Genomic DNA, 27,843 nt, shown 5'->3' with positions numbered 1-27,843 from the left:
TAAACCATTTTTTCCCCTCGGCGGTTTTGTCACTCTTAACCGTTTTACATTTCTTTTTGTCCCTAAAATCGTCCTTAACTTTTTTTAGATTTTAACTACGTAAAATTAAAAACCAAGCCTTTTTGTTTCTCAGCCTTTCTTAATAAGGAACTTCTGTGCTTGTTAAGGTTGAAATGTCCCCTTTGTAAAATTTATACACGACTGTGCTTAAACTGACACACAATATTTTTAGCGCAACGCAATCTGACTTTCAGTAATCCCTACAAAAGAATGACCCTGACTAACTTTAACCTATATGTTTCACATATCACTTACCTCACAAAAATCTTCGTTACTCGAACTACTGCAATACAGCGAGCGCCACTACTGCCAGCTAACTAAAAGATTCAAACTATGGAAGTCACTAACTACTGATAGGTATAGTTAGCAAATGAATGATTCTAATATAGGACAAACAATGTATTTACCTTAATAGTCATAATATATATAGCAGTTCATGACACCAATTCTTACAGATTTCAAAACTTCGCCATCTCTCTCCCCACGTCCACCACTGCTGGCGGCTCACCTCCAACAGCGCAACACTACGCGCTGTTAGCATCCAGCTGCCGCTGCCCGACACTACAATGGCAGACAACAATGCAAACTAGCCACAGACTGCGCACAGCACAGCCAGTGATTTTTCATACAGAGCGCTATGTGGCGTTACCAATAAATAAACCTAAACAGCCTACTTACATAGCCCCCATGCTCCCCACAAAAAAAATTTTACAAATTGTTTTGGGCAGTGGCCAATAATGATTTGATAAAATTTTTCATAATTACTATAACAAAGATATCAAATGCACACACTTATTGATACAATGTTGGTTGTTGTTGTTGTTGTCCTCAGTCCTGAGACTGGTTTGATGCAGCTCTCCATGCTACTCTATCCTGTGCAAGCTTCTTCATCCCCCAGTTCCTACTGCAACCTACATCCTCCTGAATCTGCTTAGTGTACTAATCTCTCGGTCTCCCTCTACGATTTTTACCCTCCACGCTGCCCTCCAATGCTAAATTTGTGATCCCTTGATGCCTCAAAACATGTTCTACCAACCGATCCCGATGTTGGTCAGAAGCTAAAATTTTCTCACAGTCCATAAAGACAGTCCTGATCGTTCATCACAGTAAAATTGCAGTGTTTTTTTCAAAGTCTGAGCAATAAAAGAAATTGCACTTGGAAGTAGTGGATTTCTAAGCAGTCTTGAAGAAGTAGTGTTGTCCTTCCAACGCAAGAAAGTGCTGACTCTCGACATGCAGACAGGTAATGGGCCACAGCAGAGTCAGTCGACGTTGAACACTATCGGTAGGTAGGTCATCACAGAGCAGACCCACTGTAGTCCTGGTAGAGATTACTATTGGTGGGCCACCAGAGGTGCAGACCCACTGCAGACCTTGTAGAAATAATGGTATTGGTGGGTCATCAAAGGTGTAGACCCACTGTAGTCCTTGTAGAAATAATGGTATTGGTGGGGTAATATTATTTTCTGCTTGTGGGTTTGTCAAGTTTAGATATAAATTATTACATTTACTGCTGCTTGCTTTGCCAATTTCTATTTTTTTTTTTGTTATTGCTGTTTGTATTAATTGTTTTGTGCTGCTGCATTGCCTCGTCCCTTAGTTTAGCATCTGAGCTCAGTAGATTTAAGTTAGCTTAAGAGGGGGTAGCCTATATAAAAGAATGGGTTGCGATGAATTGGAAGAAATGCACTGAGAGGTTATACAAAAAATGTACAGAAAGCAGGTGTAGGTAGGATTTTCTTGGAAATAAATGATGAGGTAAGATACTGGAAAATAAATAATGAGGTAAGAAATATGTGAACATATAAATACAAAAAGCATGCTTGGATAGGGTTTTTTTTTTTTTGGCTTGAGCAAACGTTGAAATAAGAGGGACGATCTATGGAATGAAGTTTTGGGGTGGACTGCAGTACCAAATGTTACACTGAAAACAAACCCTGCCCTTTCCCCTTCTGTTATCCCACTATGCGTTTGTGTACCCTTGTGTATTTGTTTTCTTCCTGTCTCTGTGTACTGTTTCATAGAATTTTTTCTCTTATAATACTAAGCTACATTCACTATGATGAGGAATACTGTTATCCTCAAAAATAATTTGCATTAATAACATGTTTTTTATTTCATAAAGATGTTTACACATTATTTATTCTGTTTTGTTCTAATGCTCATCTGTGAAGTTGAGGTTTCAAAAGTTATTCTGATCTTTTATGTATGTACTTATGTGGTAATTTTTGTAACACTGATGTATTTGCTATTTCGATTATTTTGTAAAGCCTGTACTACTGCAAATGTTATCTGTATTGTTATGTTCTTTAAAGATGTATTTTGTACCTTTGTTATTGTATTCTTATGTTATAAAATTGTAATTGACACCAGTTCACCAAATTAAGTAACTTGTAAGTTACATTTCACTGCACACGTTTCTGTTGGTCGTAGTATATGGATAATATGTGAGAAGAAGAACTGATAGTGTTTGCACGTGTGTTAATAATTCAGCAAGGGACTGGTTAACAGCATTGCTGGTTCTAAGGACAATTCCAAAAACTTTGTGAGTGGACAAGTGGTGGTTCATGGACTTGCTATATTCTCCGCAAGACTCTTCGATGGTGATTGTGCACCTGCACAGTCGCAACAGATGGCTGTTGGCTATCTCTACAAGGACTGAAGTGGGTCTACGCCTTTGATGACTCACCAATACCATTATTTCTACAAGAACTGCAGTGGGTCTGCACCTCTGGTGGCCCACCAATACCATAATCTCTACCAGGACTACAATGGGTCTACTCTGTGTTGACCTACCTACCAATATTCTTCAAAACTTCGACTGACTCTGTTGTGGGTTTGCTCTGTTGTGGCCCATTACCTGTCTGCATGTCAAGAGTCAGCACTGTCTTTCCGTTGGAAGGACAACGCTGCTTCTTCAAGACTGCATGGAAATCCACTACTTCCGTCTGCATTTTCTTTTACTACTCACACTTTGAGAAAAACACACCAATTTTACTTTGATGAATGATCAGGACTGTCTTTATGGACTGTGAGAAAATTTTAGCTTTTGACCAACATTGTATCGATAAGTGTGTGCAATTGATTTCTTTGTTATTGTAATTATGAAAAAATTATTCATGTCTGTATTGGCCACTGCCCAAAACAATTTGTAAATTTTTTTGTGTGGGGAGCATGGGGGCTATGTATGTAGGATGTTTAGGTTTTTTTTTTATTGGTAACGCTAACGCCACGTAGCGCTCTGTAAGAAAATCACTGGCTGTGCTGTGTGCAGTCTGTAGCTGGTTTGCATTGTTGTCTGCCATTGTAGTGTTGGGCAGCGGCAGCTGGATGTTAATAGCGCGTAGCGTTGCGCAGTTGGAGGTGAGCCGCCAGCAGTGGTGGACGTGGGGAGAGAGATGGCGGAGTTCTGAAATTTGTAAGACTGGTTGTCATGAACTGCTATATACATTATGACTATTAAGGTAAATACATTGTTTGTTCTGTATTAAAATCTTTCATTTGCTAACTATGCCTATCAGTAGTTAGTGACTTCTGTAGTTTGAATCTTTTATTTAGCTGGCAGTAGTGGCGCTCGCTGTATAGCAGTAGTTCGAGTAACGAAGATTTTTGTGAGGTAAGTGATTTGTGAAAGGTATAGGGACATGCTTTTGTAGGGATTATTGAAAGTCAGATTGCGTTGCGCTAAAAACTATTGTGTGTCAGTTTAAGCACAGTCGTGTATAAATTGTTCAAAGGTGACGTTTCATATGGTGTAGTTTCGATTGAACTGTAAACGTAATTAGTTTCTGCGTAAAGTATTTTAAAGTCTTGGACGGTTGGTTACCATAATGAAAAAGTTTAGATTACTAACGTTAATTAAATAAAATTTCGAAAATCTGATTGACGTAAGCCGGTAGCGTAAGAGAACAGGGAACATTCAAAATCTTGGGCTGTAGCTTAGGTGGTTTTTGTGGGTCAAATTGAAGTCGTTTTCCTGCTTCATAGACCATAAGAATATCAAAATGTTCGCCTCCTGCATCATTGTTTTATGCTGTAAACAGTTATCGTTTACACCCTGTATACACACTTTGACCACAAGAGCTCAGTACGGTGTGAAACTGCTGCGTGCTGCTGGAACCAAAGATGGCCTGTACATTTTCCTGGGAACACACTGCCATACGGTTTGTAGGCGCGTCCATAACGCATCAACAGTAATTGCAGGAGGATCAGGACGAACAAGTTGCCGATCGACTATATCCCAGAGTTGTTCCATGGACGAGGAGTCAGGCGAACGTAGGAAAGCAGTGGTACCCGTCGTTCTTCGAACAAAGCTTGCGTACTCCTCACTACGTGTGAGACAGCCATTTCCTGCAGAAATATGGAATGTGGAGCTGACAAAGAGGGGCAGTGACTTTGACACTAAGACCTCTCGGATCTAGTGGCTACTGTTCTGATTGTCCTAAATAACCAGGAGAAATGATTGAATGTTATTGCCAACGGCGCCCGAAACCCTCAAGCATGACATTTGTTCGTTACGTCGCTCAGCAGTGCAGTCTGCTCGACTGCGTTCGAGTCTAACACGTATGCGACCGTCACCGTAGAACATGTTGAAACAGGACTCGTCCGAAAACGCGAAATTTTACTATTCGGCACGCCAGTGGCGGCGTCCACTGTTGCATTGCAGTCTGTGTCATTGATGGTTTCTGGTGAGCAGAAGCCGACGCAGATGGCAAACGTGCCAGTAGTTCAGCCTCAGGAGCGCTTATGATGCCATTTAGCGCCCTAAATCACTAATCATCACCATCCGATTCGACTCTATGTAGGAAGAACACACACACTTATGGTGGCACAGAGACCAGTGGAACAAAGCACGCGGTCTAAAAGATAAATTACTGAGGAGATCATGAAGTGAACGAATAACTAAAACAATTCCAGAACGTAGGAAAGTCGTCTTCAGCGCACATAACAATCCAGAGAGCAATCCAAAATTCGAACGTAAATCAGGCAAGGTCAAATCTGTGCTATTCAACGGCTCATAGCTAAAAGCTTCAATAACTAGAGAGGGAGGGAGGGGCCAGTAATAGCCGGGCTGCAGCGTTTAGCAGTGAACACTCGTAAGATGGTGGCGGCACCTCACGAGCTCGGCATCGTGGCTTCGTCCTGCGCGAGCGCAAGCTGTGGTTGTAGTCTGGTGGCCGAGTAGCTCTGGCGTGTTTCCCCTGTCGATACTTTGGCTATGCGGAAATTCCAATCGCCGTCAGATACTATAATAATAATAAACCAGCTTTCAGCAGACGGCGCTGAACCGTTCCAGACATGCCCACAGCCATTTCAGTGCTCCACATGAAATCAACACTGTGGACAAAGCTGTTCTGCATGTTTCGGCCATATGTACAAGATGGCTGTCGTCCCATACCGCGGTCATATCGTATGGTTCAGCACCCTCTCGTCGCCGTATACAACGCACTTCCGCGAGCAGTGAGGGAGTCGTACATCAATGGAGCTGAAGCGCCTGGCGGAACGTCTGACGTCGGCCGAGTTTCGCCCTACTCTACGCAGGGCGCACCGACCTACGAGACGTGTGAGTGTCGCCGCAGTTTGTGTGTTTACTGTTCCGGCGCATACGGAAGGAAGACTGCTGGCACCGACTGACTGCATTGTCCTCATGTTTCTCAGAATATTTGTGGACCGTGCCCTGCCGGGCGCGACTGTCTGGCGTTGGATGGAAAGGTCTAGGCACGTTATTTTCGTGGCCAGTCAAATAGCAAGTTGAGTGCCCTCAGCTGAATAGCAGAGGCTTGAGTGGTCTGAGGCTAGTTGACGTTTTAAAGCCCCGCTCGAAATTGGAGGGAACGGTCGCTGTTAGCGCGAATGATGTTCTGAGATAGTGTGGGGGAATTTTGGAATGAGCACTGAATGCTGATTTGCGGTTTTCGATGATAGTAGGGAGTTGGGTAATGTTGGCTTCGCTCTTGCGTCGTGCGGGCGTAGGGGATTTGGGAGCTGATCTTCATCGGAGTAGGATGGTCTTGTGACTTAGTCGCACTTTTTCGGCAGAACGTAGAATTCTTGGACAGCCTTCGGGTTGAAACAGAGTCGCTGCACAGCAGAAGTCGGTGCCTACACCATCAGAACGCTGCCTACCGACGACCTGCTATAGATTTCAGGATTAGTAAAGTATTTGGCGGCTCTGGCGTTGTAGGACCTACCAATTTTATACTGAAGTCCTCAACATCATGCGCTGCTCGCTTTGCTACAAGTCTACCATACTTGTTTCTCCATGTGATCCCTTTTGAGCTCTCACTACTAATCGCAATACTGCAATATAGTCGGGAGAGTAAATTTGATTCATCAGGATCTCCAGTCATTATCGTCATATTGCATGACAGATACTAGGAGCCCCTTGTTCTCGGGCCAACTCTTATTCTCGTAATAGTTCAGTGTACCCCATCCATTAACCTAATGTTTGTGTCGATAATGTTCTGTTTAATAAATCTCATTGTAATATTTAATCCGCATATCGTTTCGTAGATATATGTAGAATTCCACTTCCTGTTGTTTATTATGATAAAGTTCTTTTTTTCTCTGCGTACATTACAATTTTTATTAAATTATTGTGCGTGTGCACTCCTTATTCTACCAACTAGCAGGGCCCACCATCATTTCCTTTCCTTACCGTTGTGTTCATAATTAATTAGGTGGTAGCTAAGGAGGGGGTCGAGTGCATGTCTCGTTCTCATGCATAATTCGTCAGAATTAAAGAATTACAAATTCTTGTCCATCCCAGCACCTCTCATACACTCTAGAAGTTTTATGGACTAATACATCGACATCAATAACAAAATTAAAGATTCGCTTTAACACAAAACACAACGATGCGCCATGAAAGAATTATCCGAATGGGACGGAAACTGGTAGTGTGATGTACATACACAGAGAAACAAACGATTGCAGTTTCAGAAGAGTTGGATGGTTTATGGAAGAGAAAGACGTTCACAAATTGAGCAAGTCACTAGCACATAGGTCCACTTCTGCCCCTTACACAAGCTGTTATTCGACGTGACAATGAGTGACAGTTGTTGGATGTCCTCCTGAGGGACATCGCGCCAAATTCTGGCCAATTGGCGCGTTAGGTCGTCAAAATCCCAAGCTGGTTGTATGGCCCCACCTACAATGCTCCAAACGTTCCCAGTTGTGGAGAGGTGTGGGGGTAGTGACAGCCAAGGTAGGGTTTGTCAAGCACGAAGACAAGCAAGAGAAAGTCTCGTTGTGTGAGAGCGCGCATGACATTGCTGAAATGTAAGCCTCAGATGGTTTTCAATGAAGGGCAGCACAACAGAACGCGCAATATCATCGATGTACGGCTATGGAGAATAGAAATCTACTCTGTAGGAATCAGCATGGGTTTCGAAAAAGACGATCGTGTGAAACCCAACTGGCGCTATTCGTCCATGAGACCCAGAGGGCGATAGACACGGGTTCCCAGATAGATGCCGTGTTTCTTGACTTCCGCAAGGCGTTCGATACAGTTCCCCACATTCGTTTAATGAACAAAGTAAGAGCATATGGACTATCAGACTAATTGTGTGATTGTATTGAAGAGTTCCTAGATAACAGAACGCAGCATGTCATTCTCAATGGAGAGAAGTCTTCCGAAATGAGAGTGATTTCAAGTGTGCCGCATGGTAGTGTCGTAGGACCGTTGCTATTCACAATATACATAAATGACCTAGTGGATAACATCGGATGTTCACTGAGGCTTTTTGCAGATGATGCTGTGGTGTATCGAGAGGTTGTAACAATTGAAAATTGTAGTGAAATGCAGGAGGATCTTCAACGAATTGACGCATGGTGCAGGGAATGGCGACTGAATCTCAATGTAGAGAAGTGTAATCTGCTGCGAATACATAGAAAGAAAGGTCCTTTATCATTTAGCTACAAAATAGCAGGTCAGCAACTGGAAGCAGTTAATTCCATAAATTATCTGGGAGTACGCATTAGGGGTGATTTAAAATGGAATGATAATATAAAGTTGACCGTCGGTAAAGCAGATGCCAGACTGAGATTCACTGGAAGAATCCTAAGGAAATGCAATTCGAAAACAAAGGAAGGAGGTTACAGTACACTTGTTCGCCCAATGCTTGAATACGGCTCACCGATGTGGGATCCGTACCAGATAGGGTTGATAGAAGAGAGAGAGGAGATCCAACTGAGAGCAGCGCGCTTCGTTACAGAATCATTTATCTCTGCAAGAGAGACGCTCAGCAGCTCGGTACGGGCTTTTGTTGAAGTTTCGAGAGCATACCTTCACCGAAGAGTCAAGCAGTATATTGCTCCCTCCTGCGTATATCTCGCGAAGAGACCATGAGGATAAAATCAGAGAGATTAGAGCCCACACAGAGGCATACCGACAACCTTTCTTTCCACGAACAATACGAGACTGGAATATAAGGGAGAACCGATAGAGATACACAAAGTACCCGCCGCCACACACCGTCAGGTGGCTTGCGGAGTATGTATGTAGTTGTGGATGTGGATGCTGTAAGGGTGCCCTGGATTACGACCAAAGGGGTCCTGCTATGAAATGAAATGGTACACCAAACCATCAGCGCCGGTTGTCGGGCTCTATGGCGGACGACACTCAAGTTGGTATCCGACGGCCGTCCAGGGCGTCTACAGACACGTCTTCGCTACTCATCAGGGCTCAGTTCGAAGTGGGACTCGCCAGTGACGACAATTCTACTCCAGTTAATGCGGTTGCAGGTCGGATGCGTGTCTGGAGATGCATCGGACAGCGGTCGGATATTAACCCGACCGGACCAACGACCAGGAGAGAGCATCCGGGGTGCCATTTCGCTTCGTAGCTGCATCCCTTCGGTTGTCATCCGCAGGACCTATAGAGCACAGTGGTACGTCGACGATATTCTGTGCCCCGTTTTGTTACCATTTCGAATTCCATTTCAGAAGATATCGCCCGCCCACACACAGCGCAAGTTTCCCCCGCTCGTCTTCGTGGTTACCGAACCTTGCCACGAGCGACGAGGTAGCCGGATCTCTCTCCAGTTGCGAACGTTTCGAAATGGCTCTCCTCCCCGCGCCAATTGGATAAATTCGGCATGATATCCCTTAGGAGGGCTCGCAAAAACTGACCTGCCGAATAACTGCTTGCTTAATGGTCACAAGTGAACCAATGCATTATTGACTTGTTCAATTGGTGAAGCTCTTTCTCTTGGATAATCATCAAATTTTTCTGAAAGTGTAATCATTTGTTCATTTGCACGTGTACATTACATCTACCGATTCCTGACCCGTTCTGATAATTTGTGGTGCTTTTCTTTCTCTCTTTTTTTTGTATTTGACTGTAATATTAGTATTAGTTAATCAGCTACTACTCAACAATAGATTTTGAGATAAATTAGATTCTAATGTGATTTCCTGTCTTTCGAAGTGGAAGGAGCATCCCTTCTTTTCCGATGGAGCCCAAATTACACACAACTTTGTTAGAGTGAATCGATCAGAAGTTGGGTGTAGCTCAATTTTTAAGTAGGAATCACCCTAACGGTGCCACATAGTACGGAGTAAGTGGCCCCCAACATAGGAAACCCTCAGCTTGGACCGCGCGGCCTGACCTGGGACGGCGGCGAGCTGGCTCATGAGCAGCTGCCGCTCGGCCTGCAGCGTGCGGCACAGCTTCTCCAGCTGGGCCGACTGCCGGGTCACGCGCTCCAGCTCCCGACCCTGCTGGTCCCGCTCGCCCGCCATCTGCTGGAGCGACTCATGGCTCTTCTCCCAGCGGCTCCGCCACGACGCTGTCTCCTTCTCCAGCTGCGTGATCTTCTTGCTCATCTGCAAAGCAACCACAGTGCTGCCGCTCAACAATCTGCGGTGGTCCATGGTTCGGTTTGGGGGGAGGTCCTCCCCCCTCAAACCAAAAGAATATGATATGAGCCCCACTTTTAACTGTAACAGAATCTTCGGATTTAAATACGACTAATAATAATAGTAATAGTAATTATATACATAGAAATTTACATAATAATACGTGTAATAATTATTTATTTACATCAGTGGTTATTTATTTATTTCAAGTGGAAAGATCAGGGCCTTCGAGCTGTGAATATTTTCGATCATCCAGTCTTTACTAATAAAGAGTTGAGAAATAGTTAATACATGCTATCCAGTCACATTAATGTGACCGCCTGTCGAAAGCCCGAATTACAACATTTTGCACCATGCATCACTGTAAGACGTGCAGTGAGATTCTGGGAGGTACCCACAGGGATGTGGAGCTATCCCGACTGTAGTGCCGCAGCCAGCTGCACTAGGTTTCTCGGGTGAGGATCCATGACACGAACAGCCTGATTGTGGTGGTCTCACAATTTCTCGATTGGGCTTCCACCTGGGGAGTTTGTTAGTCAAGGGAGTACGGTAAACTCATCCTGGTGCTCTTCGAACCGCGCACGTACACTATGAGCTGTGTGACATGTTGCGTTGTCCTGCTGATGGATGTCATCGTACTGATGGAAAAAAACTACATTCAGAGATCTACATGGTGCCCAATGATTAATGTATACTTCTGGTGACCCATTATGTCTTCCAGAATGATGATATCACGCGGGGAATCACACAAAAACAATCCCCACGCCATAATGATCTGGCGATTTTTGCAGGGTGTTTCCTTGTTTGCTATCAGGCGTTTCACGCCGTACACGACAATGGTCATCTCTCCAAACGAGCATAAAAACGAGATCCACCTGAAAAGGCCACCTGCTGCCACTTAACGGACATCCATTTGTAGTACTGGCGTGAAAATTCTACATCTACATAAATACTCCTTAATTCACTACAGGGTGCATGGCGGAGGGTGCCTCGTACCACAACTAGCGTCTTCCCTCCCTGTTCCACTCCCAAACAGAACGAGGGAAAAATGACTGTCTATATGCCTCTGTACGAGCTGTAATCTCTCTTATCTTTCCCGCCTCTGAATTGCTTCTATGTCCTCCCTCAATCCGACCTGATAGTGATCCCAAACGCTCGACCAGTACTCAAGAATGAACCACATCTTCCCAAAATTCTAAGATGACTATGCGCCTTCCCCACAACTGTCATTACATGCTTGTCCCACTTCATATCGCTCTGCAATGTTACGCCCAAATATTTAATCGACGTGACTGTGTCAAGCGCTACACTACTAATGGAGTATTCAAACATTACGAGATTCTTTTTCCTATTCATCTGCATTAATTTACATTTATCCATATTTAGAGTTAGCTGCCATTCTTTACACCAATCACAAATCCTGTCCAAGTCATCTTGTATCCTCTTACAGTCACTCAACGACGACACCTTCCCTTACACCGCAGGATCATCAGCAAACAGCTGCACATTGCTATCCACCCTACCCAAAAGATCATTTATATAGATAGAAAACAACAGTGGACCTACCACACTTCCCTGGGGCACTCCAGATGATACCCTCACCTCCGATGAACACAAAACCTGCTTGTGAATTGAGGAACGCTGTTTCCTGTTTTTCTTCCACTCAGTGGAGAGTATTTCTGATTCTGTCTTGCCTTACTCAACTCATGTGGTTTGTTGGTTCCACATGTGGCTGGTTTTTCGTTGGCAGCAGCTTTGGTCACAGCCTGTAACTGGCCGCCTGAAAACTACACTCCTGGAAATGGAAAAAAGAACACATTGACACCGGTGTGTCAGACCCACCATACTTGCTCCGGACACTGCGAGAGGGCTGTACAAGCAATGATCACACGCACGGCACAGCGGACACACCAGGAACCGCGGTGTTGGTCGTCGAATAGCGCTAGCTGCGCAGCGTTTGTGCACCGCCGCCGTCAGTGTCAGCCAGTTTGCCGTGGCATGCGGAGCTCCATCGCAGTCTTTAACACTGGTAGCATGCCGCGACAGCGTGGACGTGAACCGTATGTGCAGTTGACGGACTTTGAGCGAGGGCGTATAGTGGGCATGCGGGAGGCCGGGTGGACGTACCGCCGAATTGCTCAACACGTGGGGCGTGAGGTCTCCACAGTACATCGATGTTGTCGCCAGTGGTCGGCGGAAGGTGCACGTGCCCGTCGACCTGGGACCGGACCGCAGCGACGCACGGATGCACGCCAAGACCGTAGGATCCTACGCAGTGCCGTAGGGGACCGCACCGCCACTTCCCAGCAAATTAGGGACACTGTTGCTCCTGGGGTACCGGCGAGGACCATTCGCAACCGTCTCTATGAAGCTGGGCTACGGCCCCGCACACCGATAGGCCGTCCTCCGCTCACGCCCCAACATCGTGCAGCCCGCCTCCAGTGGTGTCGCGACAGGCGTGAATGGAGGGACGAATGGAGACGTGTCGTCTTCAGCGGTGAGAGTCGCTTCTGCCTTGGTGCCAATGATGGTCGTATGCGTGTTTGGCGCCGTGCAGGTGAGCGCCACAATCAGGACTGCATACGACCAAGGCACACAGGGCCAACACCCGGCATCATGATGAGCGGGGCGATCTCCTACACTGGCCGTACACCTCTGGTGATCGTCGAGGGGACACTGAATAGTGCACGGTACATCCAAACCGTCATCGAACCCATCGTTCTACCATTCCTAGACCGGCAAGGGAACTTGCTGTTTCAACAGGACAATGCACGTCCGCATGTATCCCGTGCCACCCAACGTGCTCTAGAAGGTGTAAGTCAACTACCCTGGCCAGCAAGATCTCCGGATCTGTCCCCCATTGAGCATGTTTGGGACTGGATGAAGCGTCGTCTCACGCGGTCTGCACGTCCAGCACGAACGCTGGTCCAACTGAGGCGCCAGGTGGAAATGGCATGGCAAGCCGTTCCACAGGACTACATCCAGCATCTCTATGATCGTCTCCATGGGAGAATAGCAGCCTGCATTGCTGCGAAAGGTGGATATACACTGTACTAGTGCCGACATTGTGCATGCTCTGTTGCCTGTGTCTATGTGCCTGTGGTTCTGTCAGTGTGATCATGTGATGTATCTGACCCCAGGAATGTGTCAATAAAGTTTCCCCTTCCTGGGACAATGAATTCACGGTGTTTTTATTTCAATTTCCAGGAGTGTATATTGTGATGTAGCTTGTAACTATCTAGGATTCCCTGCCATTTCCGTGATAGAAGTTACCGTACTACTTTATTCTCCAAAAGTTACCTGAGAAATTTTGAAATTGGCTTATACAAAAACACAAATTCGTTCAGTCACGAGCCTCATGAACAGTTGCTATGAGCTTAAGTTGTTCATGTTAGCTGTGAGGTGTTTCCATCAACAGAAACTAAATATTAATTACTATCATACTGTTGCAACTACATCTGCTTCAAATTTTTTTCTGGAGTCTAAGCCTTCGTCTCCCTTTATAATTTTTACCCCCAAACTTCCCTCATCGAACTATCTATTCACTGATGCCTCTGAATGTATCCGATCAAACAATACCTTTGAAACGTAACAGCTCATTCTTCTTACGATGTCGAAGCTAATTTGGAGTGTATGATAAACTGTTAATTGATCAGGTAGGACCCATGAAAGCAATTTCGCGATTTGAGCTACGTAACAATTTTAAACACCTTCACGTCGAAGTACTCACTAATATTACTTCCATCCGTTGGTAGGAATATCTTGTCAAATCGTTCAGTTGCAGTTAAGACTTTTCATTTACGAACACTCGAGTAACAAAAGATGTGCGAAATATATTGTAAAGTTTGAAACCTTAAAAACACGATTTCTCATGCTGTCAGCTTACTACGCTGCAGGCCAACATACCATCTAATTGATACATATTTATTGTAATTCATAAAACGCAACCAGATTAATAATGTACACAAAGTGTTTATTTTGGCTGCGGTATTTATTAAAATTCTATTCACGCGAAAAAATATATACTGATATTTGGAACAGGAAATGTGGCAGGAATATTTGGTATAATATAGTTTCAGTGTAATTAATACAAATGGAATCCGCATGGTTTACTCGCATCATTTCACTCATTTTTCCATGAGAACAATAGAAGTGTAATTGTCATTGTTTCTTATTTCATGCGTTTCCATTGTAACCACTGGATGATAACATTTTTTGTAATTATCAACAAGTTCTGTAATTATCATTAGCCAGTTTACTATACACAACAGTACATTAGTTGTTGGAGGGAATAAGGCGCGCGAGAAATCGTGTGGAGAGCCCAGTACGATGGAAGATCTTAAGATAACTGTGTAGCGTAATAAATTGTACACCTGAAATAATAACCGACTTTTCAAATCTTTTGAGAACAGCGGTGTTCTCTGGCCCGTCTTCACTTAAGAAACTTACAGGAGGTATCATCTGCAGCGAAGCATCGAAAGTTCTTGTCAACATTTACTATTCTGAACAAACTGAGTCACACCTACCCAACTTTAAGAACATTTATTAGAGCTAATACTGACAAAATTAATATTTCGTAAAGATGTTTACTTCGAATTATTTTCTGTGCAAGGAGGTTACACCTCGCCTTCTTTCAGTCAAATTGTGCTGTAACAGTCTCTTCTCCCCAATTAGGTCCGGTATCTGTTCGTATACCGAAATTTTATGGGTCTTTCCGTGGACAGACCTAACGACGCGAGAAACGCTGCGAGGGCAGACTGATTCCGCTCACCTTCTCCATGTCCTCCTTGAACTTGTTGAAGACGGAAGTGCTGCGCGTCATCGCGGTCTGGAAGTCGTCGAACTTCTCGGCGTAGAGCGCCAGCTGGCTGCGCAGGTTCTCCTCCGTCTGTTCCATGGCGTGCACCTGCTCCTCGTACTTCATCACGTCCTGCAACACCGCCAAACCCACTCAGCGACTCCTCTCCCTGTCTGGACAACAGGCAGGCTCCTCAACTCGACTCACCATATGGGTCCAGTGGCCTAACTACAGTAAGACCGGCGAGAGGTTATCCCCAGCAGTTGGCAGTGCTGTTGCCAGCTGTCAACAGTAAAGCGCAAACACCTGCTGGTAAAAAAAAAGAAATGGTAGAGCGTAAGGCTATGACAACAGTGTGCCGTTGCCATTTAGGATCGCGTTATGCGATGATTGAGGTAGGCGCGTGACGCTGCTGCGCCAAGTCCACTGTAACTGTCAGGGATCTTCTCTCGCCGACTACAAGTTATGTCAGCACGAGCGTGGGCCCAGAGCACAATTGTAACAAAATTTAAGAAGGGCTAAACAAAAGATGAAGGGTAAGTAGAAGTAGTGATAGTAGTAGGAGGAGCAGGAAGTAAAGGTAGAAGTAATGGTGGTGGTAGCAGTAATAGAATGGTGGTGGTGGTGGTGGTGGTAGTGGTAGTGGTAGTGGTAGTAGTAGTAGTAGTAGTAGTAGTAGTAGAAGAAGAAGAAGAAGAAGAAGGGCATGAATCAGAGGGCACTAAAAGGGAACGGGGCAGAGATGTATGAAAGGAAATCTTGAGGCAATTCGCATTGAAACGTGTTGAGCAAGTTCCATAAAACCTACCTGTCCTTGCTACTGAGACGATTTTTTTTCTAGTTTTTCGCTGCTACATTGTACCACTCTTGTTGTACCAAGTGAGTGAACACAGGGACTGAGTATAGACATTATTTTGGGTTTGTTTTGTTTGTTACCGTTTTTCAGTGATTAACAAATGAAAAAGGAATCACGAAATTGTTGCAACGTTGATCACATTGAACATGTAAACAGACTAAGAAACTATGAGGATTACATAGAAATGGGGAATTTTCGGCAACGTAAAGGGAGAGGGAAGGGGGGAAGGGCGGAAATAAGCAAAAGGGGAGGGGGGGGGGGGGCGGAAATTGCACAGCTCGTTGCCCTGGTGTCAGTTATGTTGCCACACTGAATGGGACACACTATTCGATCTGTTCCTTACTGTCTTTGCTATACCTTCCTTGCGGTGTAAGATCTATTTTTAGCAAGGCACCCACAAGAAATTACCCGTAAATCCTTCCATGTGCCAGCTACACCATCACAGTTTACCAACAGGAGATTGGGGTTTAATGAACTGTCGACGATAATGTCATTATAGAGATGGTGCACAAGTTGGATTGTGCGCCATCCAGGCACATGGTGTATATATTGCTGGACATTGACGTATCACTTCATACAGGACAAAATATAACGCAGAGTTCTGTTTATCACAACATCGCACTGCTGTGTCGGTAGAAAGACGATGGTGTGGTCTTCAGCGATGACTGTAGACTTGGGCTGACTGGTACTACACTCAGACGTAAGCAAGCACGCTGATACGGTGGCATATAGCATGGTTAAGCTGGTGTCGCTCATTCAACGCGTCGTCCGCCCCTGGTAGCTGAGTGGTCAGCGCGACGGAATGTCATACCTAACGGTCCGGGTTCGATTCCCAGCTGGGTCGGAGATTTTCTCCGCTCAGGTACTGGGTGTTGTGTTGTCCTCCTCATCATCATTTCATCTCCATCGACACGAAAGTCGACGAAGTGGCGTCAACTCGAAAGACTTGCACCAGGCGAACGGTCTGCCTGACGGGAGGCCCTAGCCAGACGGCATTTCCATTTCCATCACTGCTTCTCCAGCGACTATGTGAACTCGTGGTAGCAATCTTGGCTTGGCACCTTGCTGTTCGGACGACACCACAGAGGACTCGTCTGAAAAGCCGACGTGGCGCCACACTTGCATCCAGTGCTGACGTTGGGTGCACTACAGCTGGCGCGCAGCGCTCTGCTGAGGCGTGGTCGCCACCCTGCCAGTCCATTGTGCTTCGGACGTCGTCGCACTCTCCCTGTGGATACTTGTCTTGGTTTGACCAAGATCGTTTCATGAAGTTGATTGTGCGATCCTGCACGGCCGAATGAACAATATATATCCTCTCAGGCGATAGTCGTATGGAACTGTCGAGATCCTCCATGAAGTTTGGTATGGCTCTCCTGAGCCCTAAATTCCAGGTTGGCATGACAGTCCCGGAATCCCTACCGATGCGAGCAGCAGTTGCAACTGGCTACAACAGTGCTATTGCCAACTTCTAAAATATGCTGGTAGAAAGCTTAACATGATCTCACAAAGCAACATTCAAATGTGATTTCTCAATTAGAAGCACGCTGTGTAATCTCTGTGCAGCTGGGCTAAAATGCTTAACATCTGCAAACCCTACATGCAGTAGACTCCCTGCCAATTTGACGCTTGTTTCTTTGCTATCATGGTGTTGCAGTTTTAATGTCCAGAAGTGTAATACGATTCTCGCAGTTTTGGATCGCCAGTTCACGATGGTAGCCTAAATTTAATTACATTATAGGTCTTTATGAAATAAATGTAAAGGAAGGACGGGGGGGGGGGGGGGGGGGTGAGTGTTACTGCGCTTTGCTGAGGACCACGGAGAAAGGCTGTGGGACTCGTGGGTCATTCTACTTGTTTGCCTAGAGAATGCAATGATTTCATTTAAAGTTTTTTCGGAATTTCACTATCTGCGTTCCATGGGCAATGAGTTTCCGTCAGTGATAGTTTAATCTTAGAAGATTATGTACAACAACACACAGTTTACGTAATATTTTGGTGTGGCAGCTTGTACTATTGACATTCCTCATAGACTCGCGTTTCATATGCTACTCGCTTGATACTGATACTAAATAAATGTTCTAATTCGAATTGCAGACATGATATCTTTATTTTTGGTGTAGCCTAGTGATGATCTTTTACTCCAATGTTCATTGCCTTTACAGAGTAATTTTTCTCCCGTCTGAAGTGTGTGCATTTACCTCCCGGCTTATTATGATCCCGTGGCAACAGGCATATCCATCATAGTCACTTAACACTACATAAATCCAGTATCTCAACCACCGCGTCGCCCCGCTATGGCCCGCTGCTAAATGGCGAAACTGTGAATTTCGCGGTGTGTCGAAACGCTCAGTGCTGATGGAGGGTCGTACTCACGTTGAGCAGCTGCTGCTTCTCCCTGAGCAGCTGTTCCTTCTCCAGGTTGGCCTGCATCCTCAGCTCTGCCATCTGGGCGTTGTGCAGCTGCGTCTCCAGCTCAAGCTGCTTCGACATCTTCTCCACTTGCTGGAACATACGAGACGCCGTGAGTTCCTCTCCAACATACAGTACACTAAAGAAAACGTAGGGTGCATTACTGTGAAGAAAATCGTTATTTCAACTATTGTGTAGTGCCATATTGATAATTATGATATACAGCAAAACAGATCTTATGTAATAAGATCATTATGTAGTTGCGAGTAGTGCGTGAGGAACATACCTCAGTAGGAAACAGCTGCAACAAATAGGGGGCGTCGTGGTTTTGTGTAGAGTACATACTCCAATATCACTGGACCTGGTCGATGAGTTATGAGAGCTTTTGTGTATAGTTACTTCGAGTGCTGAAATTTGTGGCTATTGCTGCTATCTGTGACTCGACAATGGTCGAACACTTACAGAGTTGTCCGAAGGGGGTGGTCGCTGCTGAGTGAACAGTTCCGGCCCCTTCAACACTGCTCTGGTCCCGGCGCCATAATAATCCCTCAGATGCAGTCTGTAGCTGCTGTTTAAGTCAAATCTGTCTCAGCTTAGATAACGCTGCCTATGAGGAGATGTAAGAGTTTTCTTGTTAAACGAATTTGTGGGGCCAATGCAAACAGAAAGGGTGCTTTCACCATTCTACAGATGGTGGATAATTTGGTCCTTATGATCGTAACTGGGACTGAACTTGTATGTGGAGCCAAACTGTATCTATGGTACAATGTGAATGACATCAGTGGCCACACAAATTGGAACATCCCCCTAAACACTATACAAGACTGACCTGAAAGAACAACAGGACATTCCAATGTCTAGAAAGGACAACAACGCAGCAGTAGCTTTCATGTGAGCAACTGTGCCGTCACACCAGTGGAAGTTCCACGTGACCAACAACGCCAAGTGCACATCTGGATAGGTGTCGAAAAAGGTGACAATCAGTTGAAAAATGGTATAGCGTAATCTTCACTGAATGTTCCTATTACTGGCTTAGTGTGTGATACTCAGAATCATCTCAGAAGATGTACAAGGGAAATGGCAAACTAATATTTCTGAAACAACGGGGAGTGAAGGCTATTGGGTTTTTGTAAAATTCCCATTAGTGGTCGCTGAGGACAGAATGACTGTTCAACAGTGTGTTGAGAGGATTTGTAGTTCTGCAGTTGCCCTATAATAGCGCATCGAGTGCACTGACTGCCAGATGAGGCGTTTAAACCTGTGGCGGGTGGAGAGTAGTTCAGACCAGAGGTGGTTCTCTGATTTTTTTATGGTTGTTTTTCGAGCTAAAATTTGGGCCCACTCATTCAGGCTACCGTGAGCATAAAGAAATATATTTACTGTAACATTCTTGGTGACCAAGTGTTGATCTTTCTACATCTTCGCGGTGGGAGTGCTGTGGACACCACCGGCAATAAGAGGAAATCAGCAGTTTCCATACAGTACTGCACCGCATATATTCCTGTTTGACGAAGACTCTTGCACCTCGGCTTTCCCACAAAATAAAGTAGTCTCATTTCTGATGAAAAATTTCTGGGGGTATTTGGAACAGCAGGTGAAACGTATGAATCAATATGCCCGCAACTTGGTGTCTCTACTGGTTGGTTGGTTGGTTTGTTTTGGGGTTTGATGGGGGCTAAACATCGAGGTCATCAGTCCCCTGTTCCAAACACACACACTTGTAAAGGGCCTATACAGTAAAAGCGTAACCTCTGCACCCAGAGGGAGGGAACATCAAGGGGTACAGAGCTAAAATGAATACTGCAATAACACAAAATAGAGGACATTTAAAAGGAGCAGAGCAAACAGTTGACTAGAGTAAGACAGACTACAGTGGTTGATAGATCAGGTAAAAGGTCAACCACTCAACTACAAACGAAGAACCTCTAGCTGGAAAGCGTTGACAGAGGTACCAACACAACTAGGCTAGAGGTGGTGTTGGGCAGTATGTCTCCTGCGGATGACTGGTTATTGTCGGATGTGCTTATTTATACATGGAAAAGTTTCCTGTTATTGTAATGGAACTGTGCGTAATTTTATAATTTGTGAAATAAAGCTCGCTACGAATGCTGTTGTATGAAGGCAGTGTCAGGTGTGGAGGAGGTGACGCACCTGGTCGCGGAGGCGCTGCTGCTCGACGAGCTGCTGGAAGCGGCGCTGCAGCTCGCAGTTGTCGTCGCGCAGCTGGCTGGTGCTGCTGTTGTTGACGTGCACCTGCGCGCTCATCTCGGCCAGCATCTTCTGGAACTTGTCCGTCATCTCGCGGTGCCGCGCCTCCTCCTCGCGGATCCTCTGCAGGTTCTCATCCTGCGGCCAACCGGACACCACTTCACTCACTCGGACAAACTATAGCCGAGTGGCTGCGGCACATGCAGACACCCCTAAGTGCGATACCAGTATAAATCAATGATGCCAGTATCGACAAACAGAAGGAATCGAACACACGTCCGACAACCGAGAAACTTTCACGAGTACAGCCAAGCTGCAACCGGCACCACACATCACCCGCAAAGCCGGATGTACTCGTACAATTATCAATTTCCGGACATGTCTCTACAGGATGGTCAGAAAAGTCTGAATAACTTGTAAGGGTGTCGCCAGGTAGTTGTGCTAAGAAATAACTTAAGAAAAAAAGTAAATACCTTGCGCCCTTTCCGAGTTAATTAGCACTGAAGTTAGCCGGTCAGGCCATTTGCGCGCAAATTCAAGCGGCTGACCAGACACGAAGTCGCCAAACGTGTTCTTCGTTCAGTTTCCTCAAACCAAACAAGAGTCTGATATAAAAATTGGACATGGGGCGGTACTAAGGATCGAACCAGAGCCAAAGGCTGAGGCTCGTGCGCTGTCATCCACATCAGGCATGTTCAAGAGGCTAACACGAGCGCTCACAATTGGTCGCTGCCTGTGTAGTGAACGCTCACGGTAAAATGCGTCGCTCAGGTGTCACTCACTACACAGTGCAGGGGAAGTGCAGACTGTGCGCTGTCTTCAAAGGAATGGCCATGTGTTACATCAGTTATAGCTTTAAGGCACGTACACACTAGACCAACGAACGACAGCCAACCGTTTCGAAGGTCGATAGTTTCTTTGCGTGTACGGGCGTAAATCGGAGCCAACGAAGCGGTTGGCCTTGGTTGCGGTTTGGTCTACTGGCGATAACATCAAAGTGTTGTTGTTGGTTGCGTTGGGACCGCTGTCCTAGTGTGGACGACGGTCGAATGTTTGTTGGTTTGCTAGCGATTTGTTGTATCTCTAGAACGGCTATGTATCTAATGTTTTCAGGACAGCCACCTGTCGCAATTACTGTGTTTTATAGACAGGGTTTCGTTCTTTAATTTAACAGGAACATCATCATAAACTCTGGAATATATAGTTTAAAGTACAGTAAGTGATTGTTAAATTAAAGAGCGAAACCAGTCAATAGAATGTACCGAATGCGACTTGTCCCGAAAAACTTAGTTTCAGAAATCAGTGTCTTCTCTGCTCGCTAAGGATTTCTATTTATTGTGTTTAAAACTACTGGAGAATAGAGCGAAATATGGAGAGCCAATAAAGCTGATAGAGTGGATGGAAATGTTTATAAGTTCCTACGAACCGCAGTCAGAAAGCAATATACACGATGTGAAAAAGTAAATGGTGTCTTTATTGACGTCTTTTCGCCGTGAACGACAAAGAGGAACAAACTAAACTAGGAGTAGCTACGAACTTTCTTCTGTAGATGCAACTTTCGTAAAAGAGGTGCTATTTTTGGAAATTATGGAGACTACACAATACAATAACGATTCGAAATCCCTGCAAAACCTCTGCAAGCTCTTCACACTGTTTCTGACCACCCTGTAGAGGACATGCGTCCATAATTTGTGATTTCTGTCATCTCCAACGCCTCTAAAGAAACCAATTGATGTTAAACCTTTCACATATAAATCTATATCTGTTTCTGAAATAACTTTTTCGGGTAATATTACTTTTTCCATAAAAATCACAAAAGAACGCTTTTCGTATTAGTGTGTTTTCTTTGCCACACCGTCTTCCTATGCTATTTTAAGCAAACTTTTCAGTACCAAAAAAATAAATAAATAAAACGAAATAAAAAAATATTTCGCTGAATGTACTGTCGTATCGCCACCTGATAATGATCCAGTTATAGTTTTGTTATTGGTTGTACTTAGTATGAAACAGCGCAATTAGACACCACACTACAAATAAATTGAACAACTTACCATTTTGTTTGTGTTTGTTTGTAGGGAAAGTGTTTGCATGACTTCTTTTCTTTTGCGAAAGAGAATAAAGAGTGTTTGAAAAATGTAGACTTAAATATAAGATTAAACAACTTCAGTAATTATTAGAAGTTGTTTTCAAAGCATTTTATCCTTTTGCGTTTTAACGATAGCTTCTGGAAGTTAATGAAACAACTCTTAATGAAATTTAATGTGGTTATATTAATACAAATATAAAGTATGCGTAACCAATATTGTTTTTTAAAAAATATATCTCTCTGCAATGTTCTTTTTTATATAACAAGTGAACAAAGGAAAGCTGTTGCCTAAATTTCCGTAGTAAAAAGCAGTTGGAAAGAAACTTAACATCAGCGTAGTTAAATCCTAACATAGTGCAAGCAGTAAGAGTATCCAAAGATGATGATCGAAAATGAATTAAAGTTCAGAGAAAAGAAACATGAACTTTATGATTCAGTGATAATATCTTAATTCTGTCGGAGACGACAGAGGACTTGGAAATCAGATAAATGGAATGGATAGCGCCTCGAAAGGACGTTGAAAGATTAATATCAACAAAAGTGAAACAGCGGCTAATGGAAAGTATCCTAATTAAATCATGTTCAAAGAACTAGCGTAGCAAATCAACCGCTAAAAGCGTAGGCTGAATTTTAGTTTTCGGTAGAAAATGGTTGACGATGACAGAAGTAAAACAGGATATAAAATGTGAACTGGCAAAAGCAAGTAAGAATTTAGTGAAAAGTGAAAAATGGTAACTTCTAATATAAATTTAAGTGTTACTGGTTTTTTTTCTGGAACTAAACTCTCAAGGGAAAAAATAGGTGCAACACGAAGCAATTATTAGAACGGGATGGAAATCGGTAGATGTGATGACGTACATGTGCAGACAAGCAAATGATTACATTTCCAGAGATGGTTGATGACTTATTCAAGAGAAACAGCTTGATAAATTGAGCAATTCAATAAAGCATTGGTCCACCTCTGACCCTTATGCTGCAATTATGCGGCTTGGAATCGATTGATAGAGTTTTTGGATGTCCTCCCGTGTTATATTGTGCCAAATTTTGTCCAACTGACGTGTTACACCGTCAAAATCCCGAGATGGTTGGAGGGAACTATCCATAACGTTGCAAATAATCTCATTTCGGGAGAGTTCCGGCGAGCTTTCTGGAGAAGGTAGGGTTTGGTACGGTTGAAGACAAGCAGCAGAAACTCTCGCCGTGTTTGGGCGGCAATTATATTGCTAAAATGTAAGCCCAGATTGACTTGCCATGAAGGGCAACAAAACGGGGCTTAGAATACCGTCAACCTACCGTTGTACTGTAAAACTGCCACAGATGACAACCGAAGGGGTCCTGCTATGAAATTAAATGGCCCCAGATCACCGCTCCTGGTTGTTGGACCATACGGCGGACGACAGTCTGGTTGGTATCCCATCACTATCCTGGACTTCTCCAGAGACGTCTTCGGCCTGGAATGTCATTGACTGGACTAGAACTGTCTTTAGTGATGAGTCCCGCTTCGGGTTTAGGCCCAATGGCCAATGAAGACGGGTCTGGAGACGCCGCGGAGAGTGGTGTGATATCAATCTAACTGTCGCGCGGCATACGACCCGACAACCAGGAGCAGTGGCCCCGGGTACCACTTCTTTTCATAGCAGGATCCCTACAGTTGTCATCCGCTGCACCCTTGCAGCTCAGCGGTACGTTGACGATATTCTAAACCCTGTATGTTGTGCTTCATGGAAACCATCCTGGGTTTACATTTCGGCAAGTTAATTCATGCTCGCACTGGGCAAGAGTTTCTGCTGTTTGTTTTCGCGCTTGCAAGTCTCAAGTTGTCCAGCAAGGTCGCTAGATCTCTCCCCATTGGAGAACGTTTGGACCATTATGGGCAATGCCCTCTAACCATCTTGCCATCTTGGGATTTTGACGATGTAACGCGCTAACCGAACAGAATTTGACACGATATCCCTCAAGAGGATACCCAACAACTTTACCAATGAATGCCAAGCCGATTATATGCTTGTATAAGAGCCAGAAACGGACCTCAGTGTTACTGACTTGCTCAATTTGTGACACTCTTTCTCTTGAATTAATCAACCAAATTTTCTGAAATTATAATCAGTTGTTCGTCTGTACATGTACATCACATACACCTATTACAGTCCCATTCCTGCGTGGTGAGTTTTTTTTGTCTTTGAATGTATTTGTCGAACTGCAACTTTATATAGAAGTGAAGTGTGACAATTAAGAGTAGAGACAAGAACAGAATAGAAGCATTTGATATGTGATGCTACAGAGGAAGGCTGGAGATTCGATGGGTTGATCAAAAATTAATAAGATGGTAGTGAATAGAATCGTGAAGAAAAGAGCTTTATAGTACAGTTTGGCTAAAGCTAGGGACAGGTTGATAGAGTCCTAAGGCGTCAAGGAGTAGCTAATTTGATAACAGAGAGAAGGGTAAGTGGGAGACCAAGGATTGGTTGCAGTAAGAATATTCAATTGAATATAGGCTGCGACTGCAGCCATGAAAGGGCTTGCACAGGATAGATCGGTGTGGAGAGCTGCAGCAAACCAGCCTTCAGACCAAAAGCCTATGACTTTATACACTGTGCATCGACAGAAATTAGTAAGTAGTGCACATACGACACTGAAATGAAACAATACACGTAGATAAGAGAGAGTAGGCATGGGGTGCTTGCCGTACCTTGATGGCCTTGTTCTGCTTCTGCAGCTCGCGGCAGAGGCTCTCGAGCTGTGTGCGGGCCCGCATGGCCTTGTGCAGCTCCACCTGCGTGTGGTCGCGCTCCTTCTGCGTGCTCACCAGCTGCTCCTCCAGCTGGGCCTCCACCTCCTGCAACACACACGGCGCCACCCCTCGTGACTTTACTACAAGTTTACAGCACAAAACAAGTTTTACACCAGATGGACGTCTGCGCACGTGAGGGAGTTCACTTTCAAGGGGAGCAGGGAATGAATGAATGAATAACCTCTACGAAACCAAAAACATAATTTCACTATTACATAAAATCAGTTCCAAAGTAGACATCGTACGTCTGAGTCCTGCTGGGTAACACTGAATACTGTAATGCTGCACTCCGTTCAGTGTAATATGCTTGGGTGCTCTTTGTGCGGTGTCCAGATGTTGATCGCGATGTGCTGCTCTTCGATGATGGTCCTTCTAAGGTTATCTTATTTGCGAGCAGTGTACCCTCAACTGGTCCCAAGCATGTTCAGTCAGTTTCATGTCAGCAGTTACCACAGGTCATTCGATTCGGTAAATTCCTGCCTTCCCGAGGAATACGCTCCTGATGCGGCGTCGGTGTGCTTGTGCATTATCGCCGAGATATTAGCTGTAGGTCTGGACAGTAGGTTGGAAGATTCTTTCGCTGCACCGCACATCCTTCAAATTACCATTGACAGCGATGAGATGAAATAAGAGGGATCCGACGTCCATATGTGATACGTAACTGACATGGTACTGATCCACATCACTGCTTCACACATGGTACGCTATTCCTCACACGTGCATTTGTAATTGGGCATATCCACACTCTCATACTGGCTGTGGTCGTCTAGTGGTTAAACCACTAGACTCTGGTCCTGGAAATTCACGCTCAATCCTATGCAGGGGCAGCGATTTTTCCTCGTTTCAGTCCCTCCAGGATGGTCCCACGCCCACTCAGCCTTCTATCAAATGAATATCGGGATTTGTAATGTGGCAAAAGGCGGCTGGCGCGCTTATCCCAACCCTAGTGTCGCAGCGAAGAAAGGAGCTCCTCAACCTGCAGTCAAGCCACCAGCCCCGCCATAGGGTTGAGTCACACTCTTATACAACAATGATCAGGTGTCAGAAAAATCGGTCACCGCTGAGTGACAACAACCAGACGCGAATAATCCAGGTTCCTGTCGAAGTGTTCCATCTTCGCCCATAGTAGTGTTGCGGAGTTTGTACTGTTTTTCGTAAAGGACATTTACAAATCAAATTCATTGTGTGGATATACTTTCATAATGTATGGTTCGACATACACCTTCAAAAATGCAGCTTACAGTACTGTTGCATCCTTCTCCTGGCTCTTACGAGCCATGAAGTGCAAATAGCAGCCATCAATTGGTGCAGTGACCGTGGGTACCCACTACAAGGCAGATCTTCAATGTTTTCCGTCTCACCATATCGAATCAATGTTCCACTGTCGTCCATATGGTATATTGGTTCAGTGAACAGGTTTGCGTGGTTACAACCACTGATAACATCAGTTGCATGGTCACATGGTCATAGCTTGAAATCATTCTCTGAGGGATGCTTATAGTCTGAGCAAGTCTATAAAGCCACGCTATCTCGTTCAAGGCTGGAGACCCAGCGCTCTCTATTCAACTGCATGGAAAGCGCAGGTTCAGCACACGAATTAATTTCATAATGTGATACGGACATCTTCTGTTGATAAGACAGGGCATGCACAATGTCCATTTCATTTGTATATGCTGCAGGAATGACGATTACGTGGTTCACGCTTTCCTATTTTGTAATGTTTCTTTCTGAAGTGAGTCTGTGCGTAGTTAATGATCGCAGCAGCAGTTACTTTAGGACGGCAAGAGAGGAAGTTACGACTGGGGGCCCGAAACGGACCGGGGTCTGGGCTGTTCTGCCACACCGTGGTGGTGGTGGTGGGGGGGGGGGGTGTCAGCAATCGCAGCGTAATGACAATGATGATGATTTTTGGTTTGTGGGGCGCTCAACTACATGGGTATCAGCGTCAGTACAAATTCCCACTCTTTTCACTGTCCAGTCTCGCCACTTTTGAAATGATGAGGACAACACAAACATCCAGTCCCCAGGCGGAGAAAAAAAATGTGCCGCTTAAGGCATCCTCTTGCAGTCACCGCGACGCTATGCCATTTATCAAAGGCGCGTCTCACGAATGCAGGGGAACACACGCAAGGTGGACAGATGGGACCGGAGGTCGGTCTGAACAGTGAGCGCCACCGGCCTGCCTAGCATGATAAGATCGGTTCATAACGTGGGAAATGCATAGCACCATTAAGCGTCAACTTTTATAGTCTGCCGAAGCCGTGCTGGCGCGACAGGTTAGGCACAGTTCACATGGAGTTCTGTCCCATGGGTTCGGAAACTTTAGAAACAGTTCTGGCATCCGTTGTAACTCTCACTTAATGAAGCAGCGGTCTCCCAACAATTGCTCTGCCTAATCTAAATGGTACTGTTGGATACAGCTATACCAAAAATCCGGTATAACGGAGAGAAATGTCACAGACGTAAACTTTCCAGAAGGAAATCTGCACTCTGCAGCGGATTGTGAGCTGATAAGAAAGTTCCTGTCAGACTGACACTGCGATCTGGACTGGGACTCTAACTCGGGTCCTTTCCCTTTCGCGGCAAGTGTTCTGCCAACTGAGCTACCCAAGAACGACGAGATGAGGCACTAGTGGACGTGTTGCGAGTCGTGCTTGGGTAGCTCAGTTGGTAGAGGACATGACCGCGGAAGGCGAAGGTCAAAGGTTCCGAATTCGTGTCTCGGTCCGGCACACAGTTTTAACCTTCCAGCAAGTTTCATGTAGACTTTCATT

The 27,843-nt window shown here is 45.0% G+C and overlaps 1 protein-coding gene across 1 annotated transcript in view; it reads right to left on the bottom strand.

Moving 5' to 3' along the window:
• Positions 1–27,843, bottom strand: part of LOC126359214 (alpha-taxilin) — a 256,645-nt gene that overhangs the window by 5,212 nt on the left and 223,590 nt on the right. Inside the window, exons 5-9 of the mRNA XM_050007614.1 lie at positions 24,968–25,114; positions 20,136–20,330; positions 17,949–18,077; positions 14,693–14,851; positions 9,672–9,888 (exon numbers count right to left, since the gene is read on the bottom strand). Of these exons, the coding sequence (XP_049863571.1) occupies positions 9,672–9,888; positions 14,693–14,851; positions 17,949–18,077; positions 20,136–20,330; positions 24,968–25,114 (847 nt within the window). The remainder of the gene's footprint in view (positions 1–9,671; positions 9,889–14,692; positions 14,852–17,948; positions 18,078–20,135; positions 20,331–24,967; positions 25,115–27,843) is intronic.

Source organism: Schistocerca gregaria, chromosome 1 (genome assembly GCF_023897955.1).
Source record: "Schistocerca gregaria isolate iqSchGreg1 chromosome 1, iqSchGreg1.2, whole genome shotgun sequence".
In the NCBI taxonomy this organism is placed as follows: domain Eukaryota; kingdom Metazoa; phylum Arthropoda; class Insecta; order Orthoptera; family Acrididae; genus Schistocerca; species Schistocerca gregaria.
The sequence above is the reverse complement of the archived record's forward strand: the minus strand, read 5'-3'. Positions and strand labels throughout refer to the sequence as shown.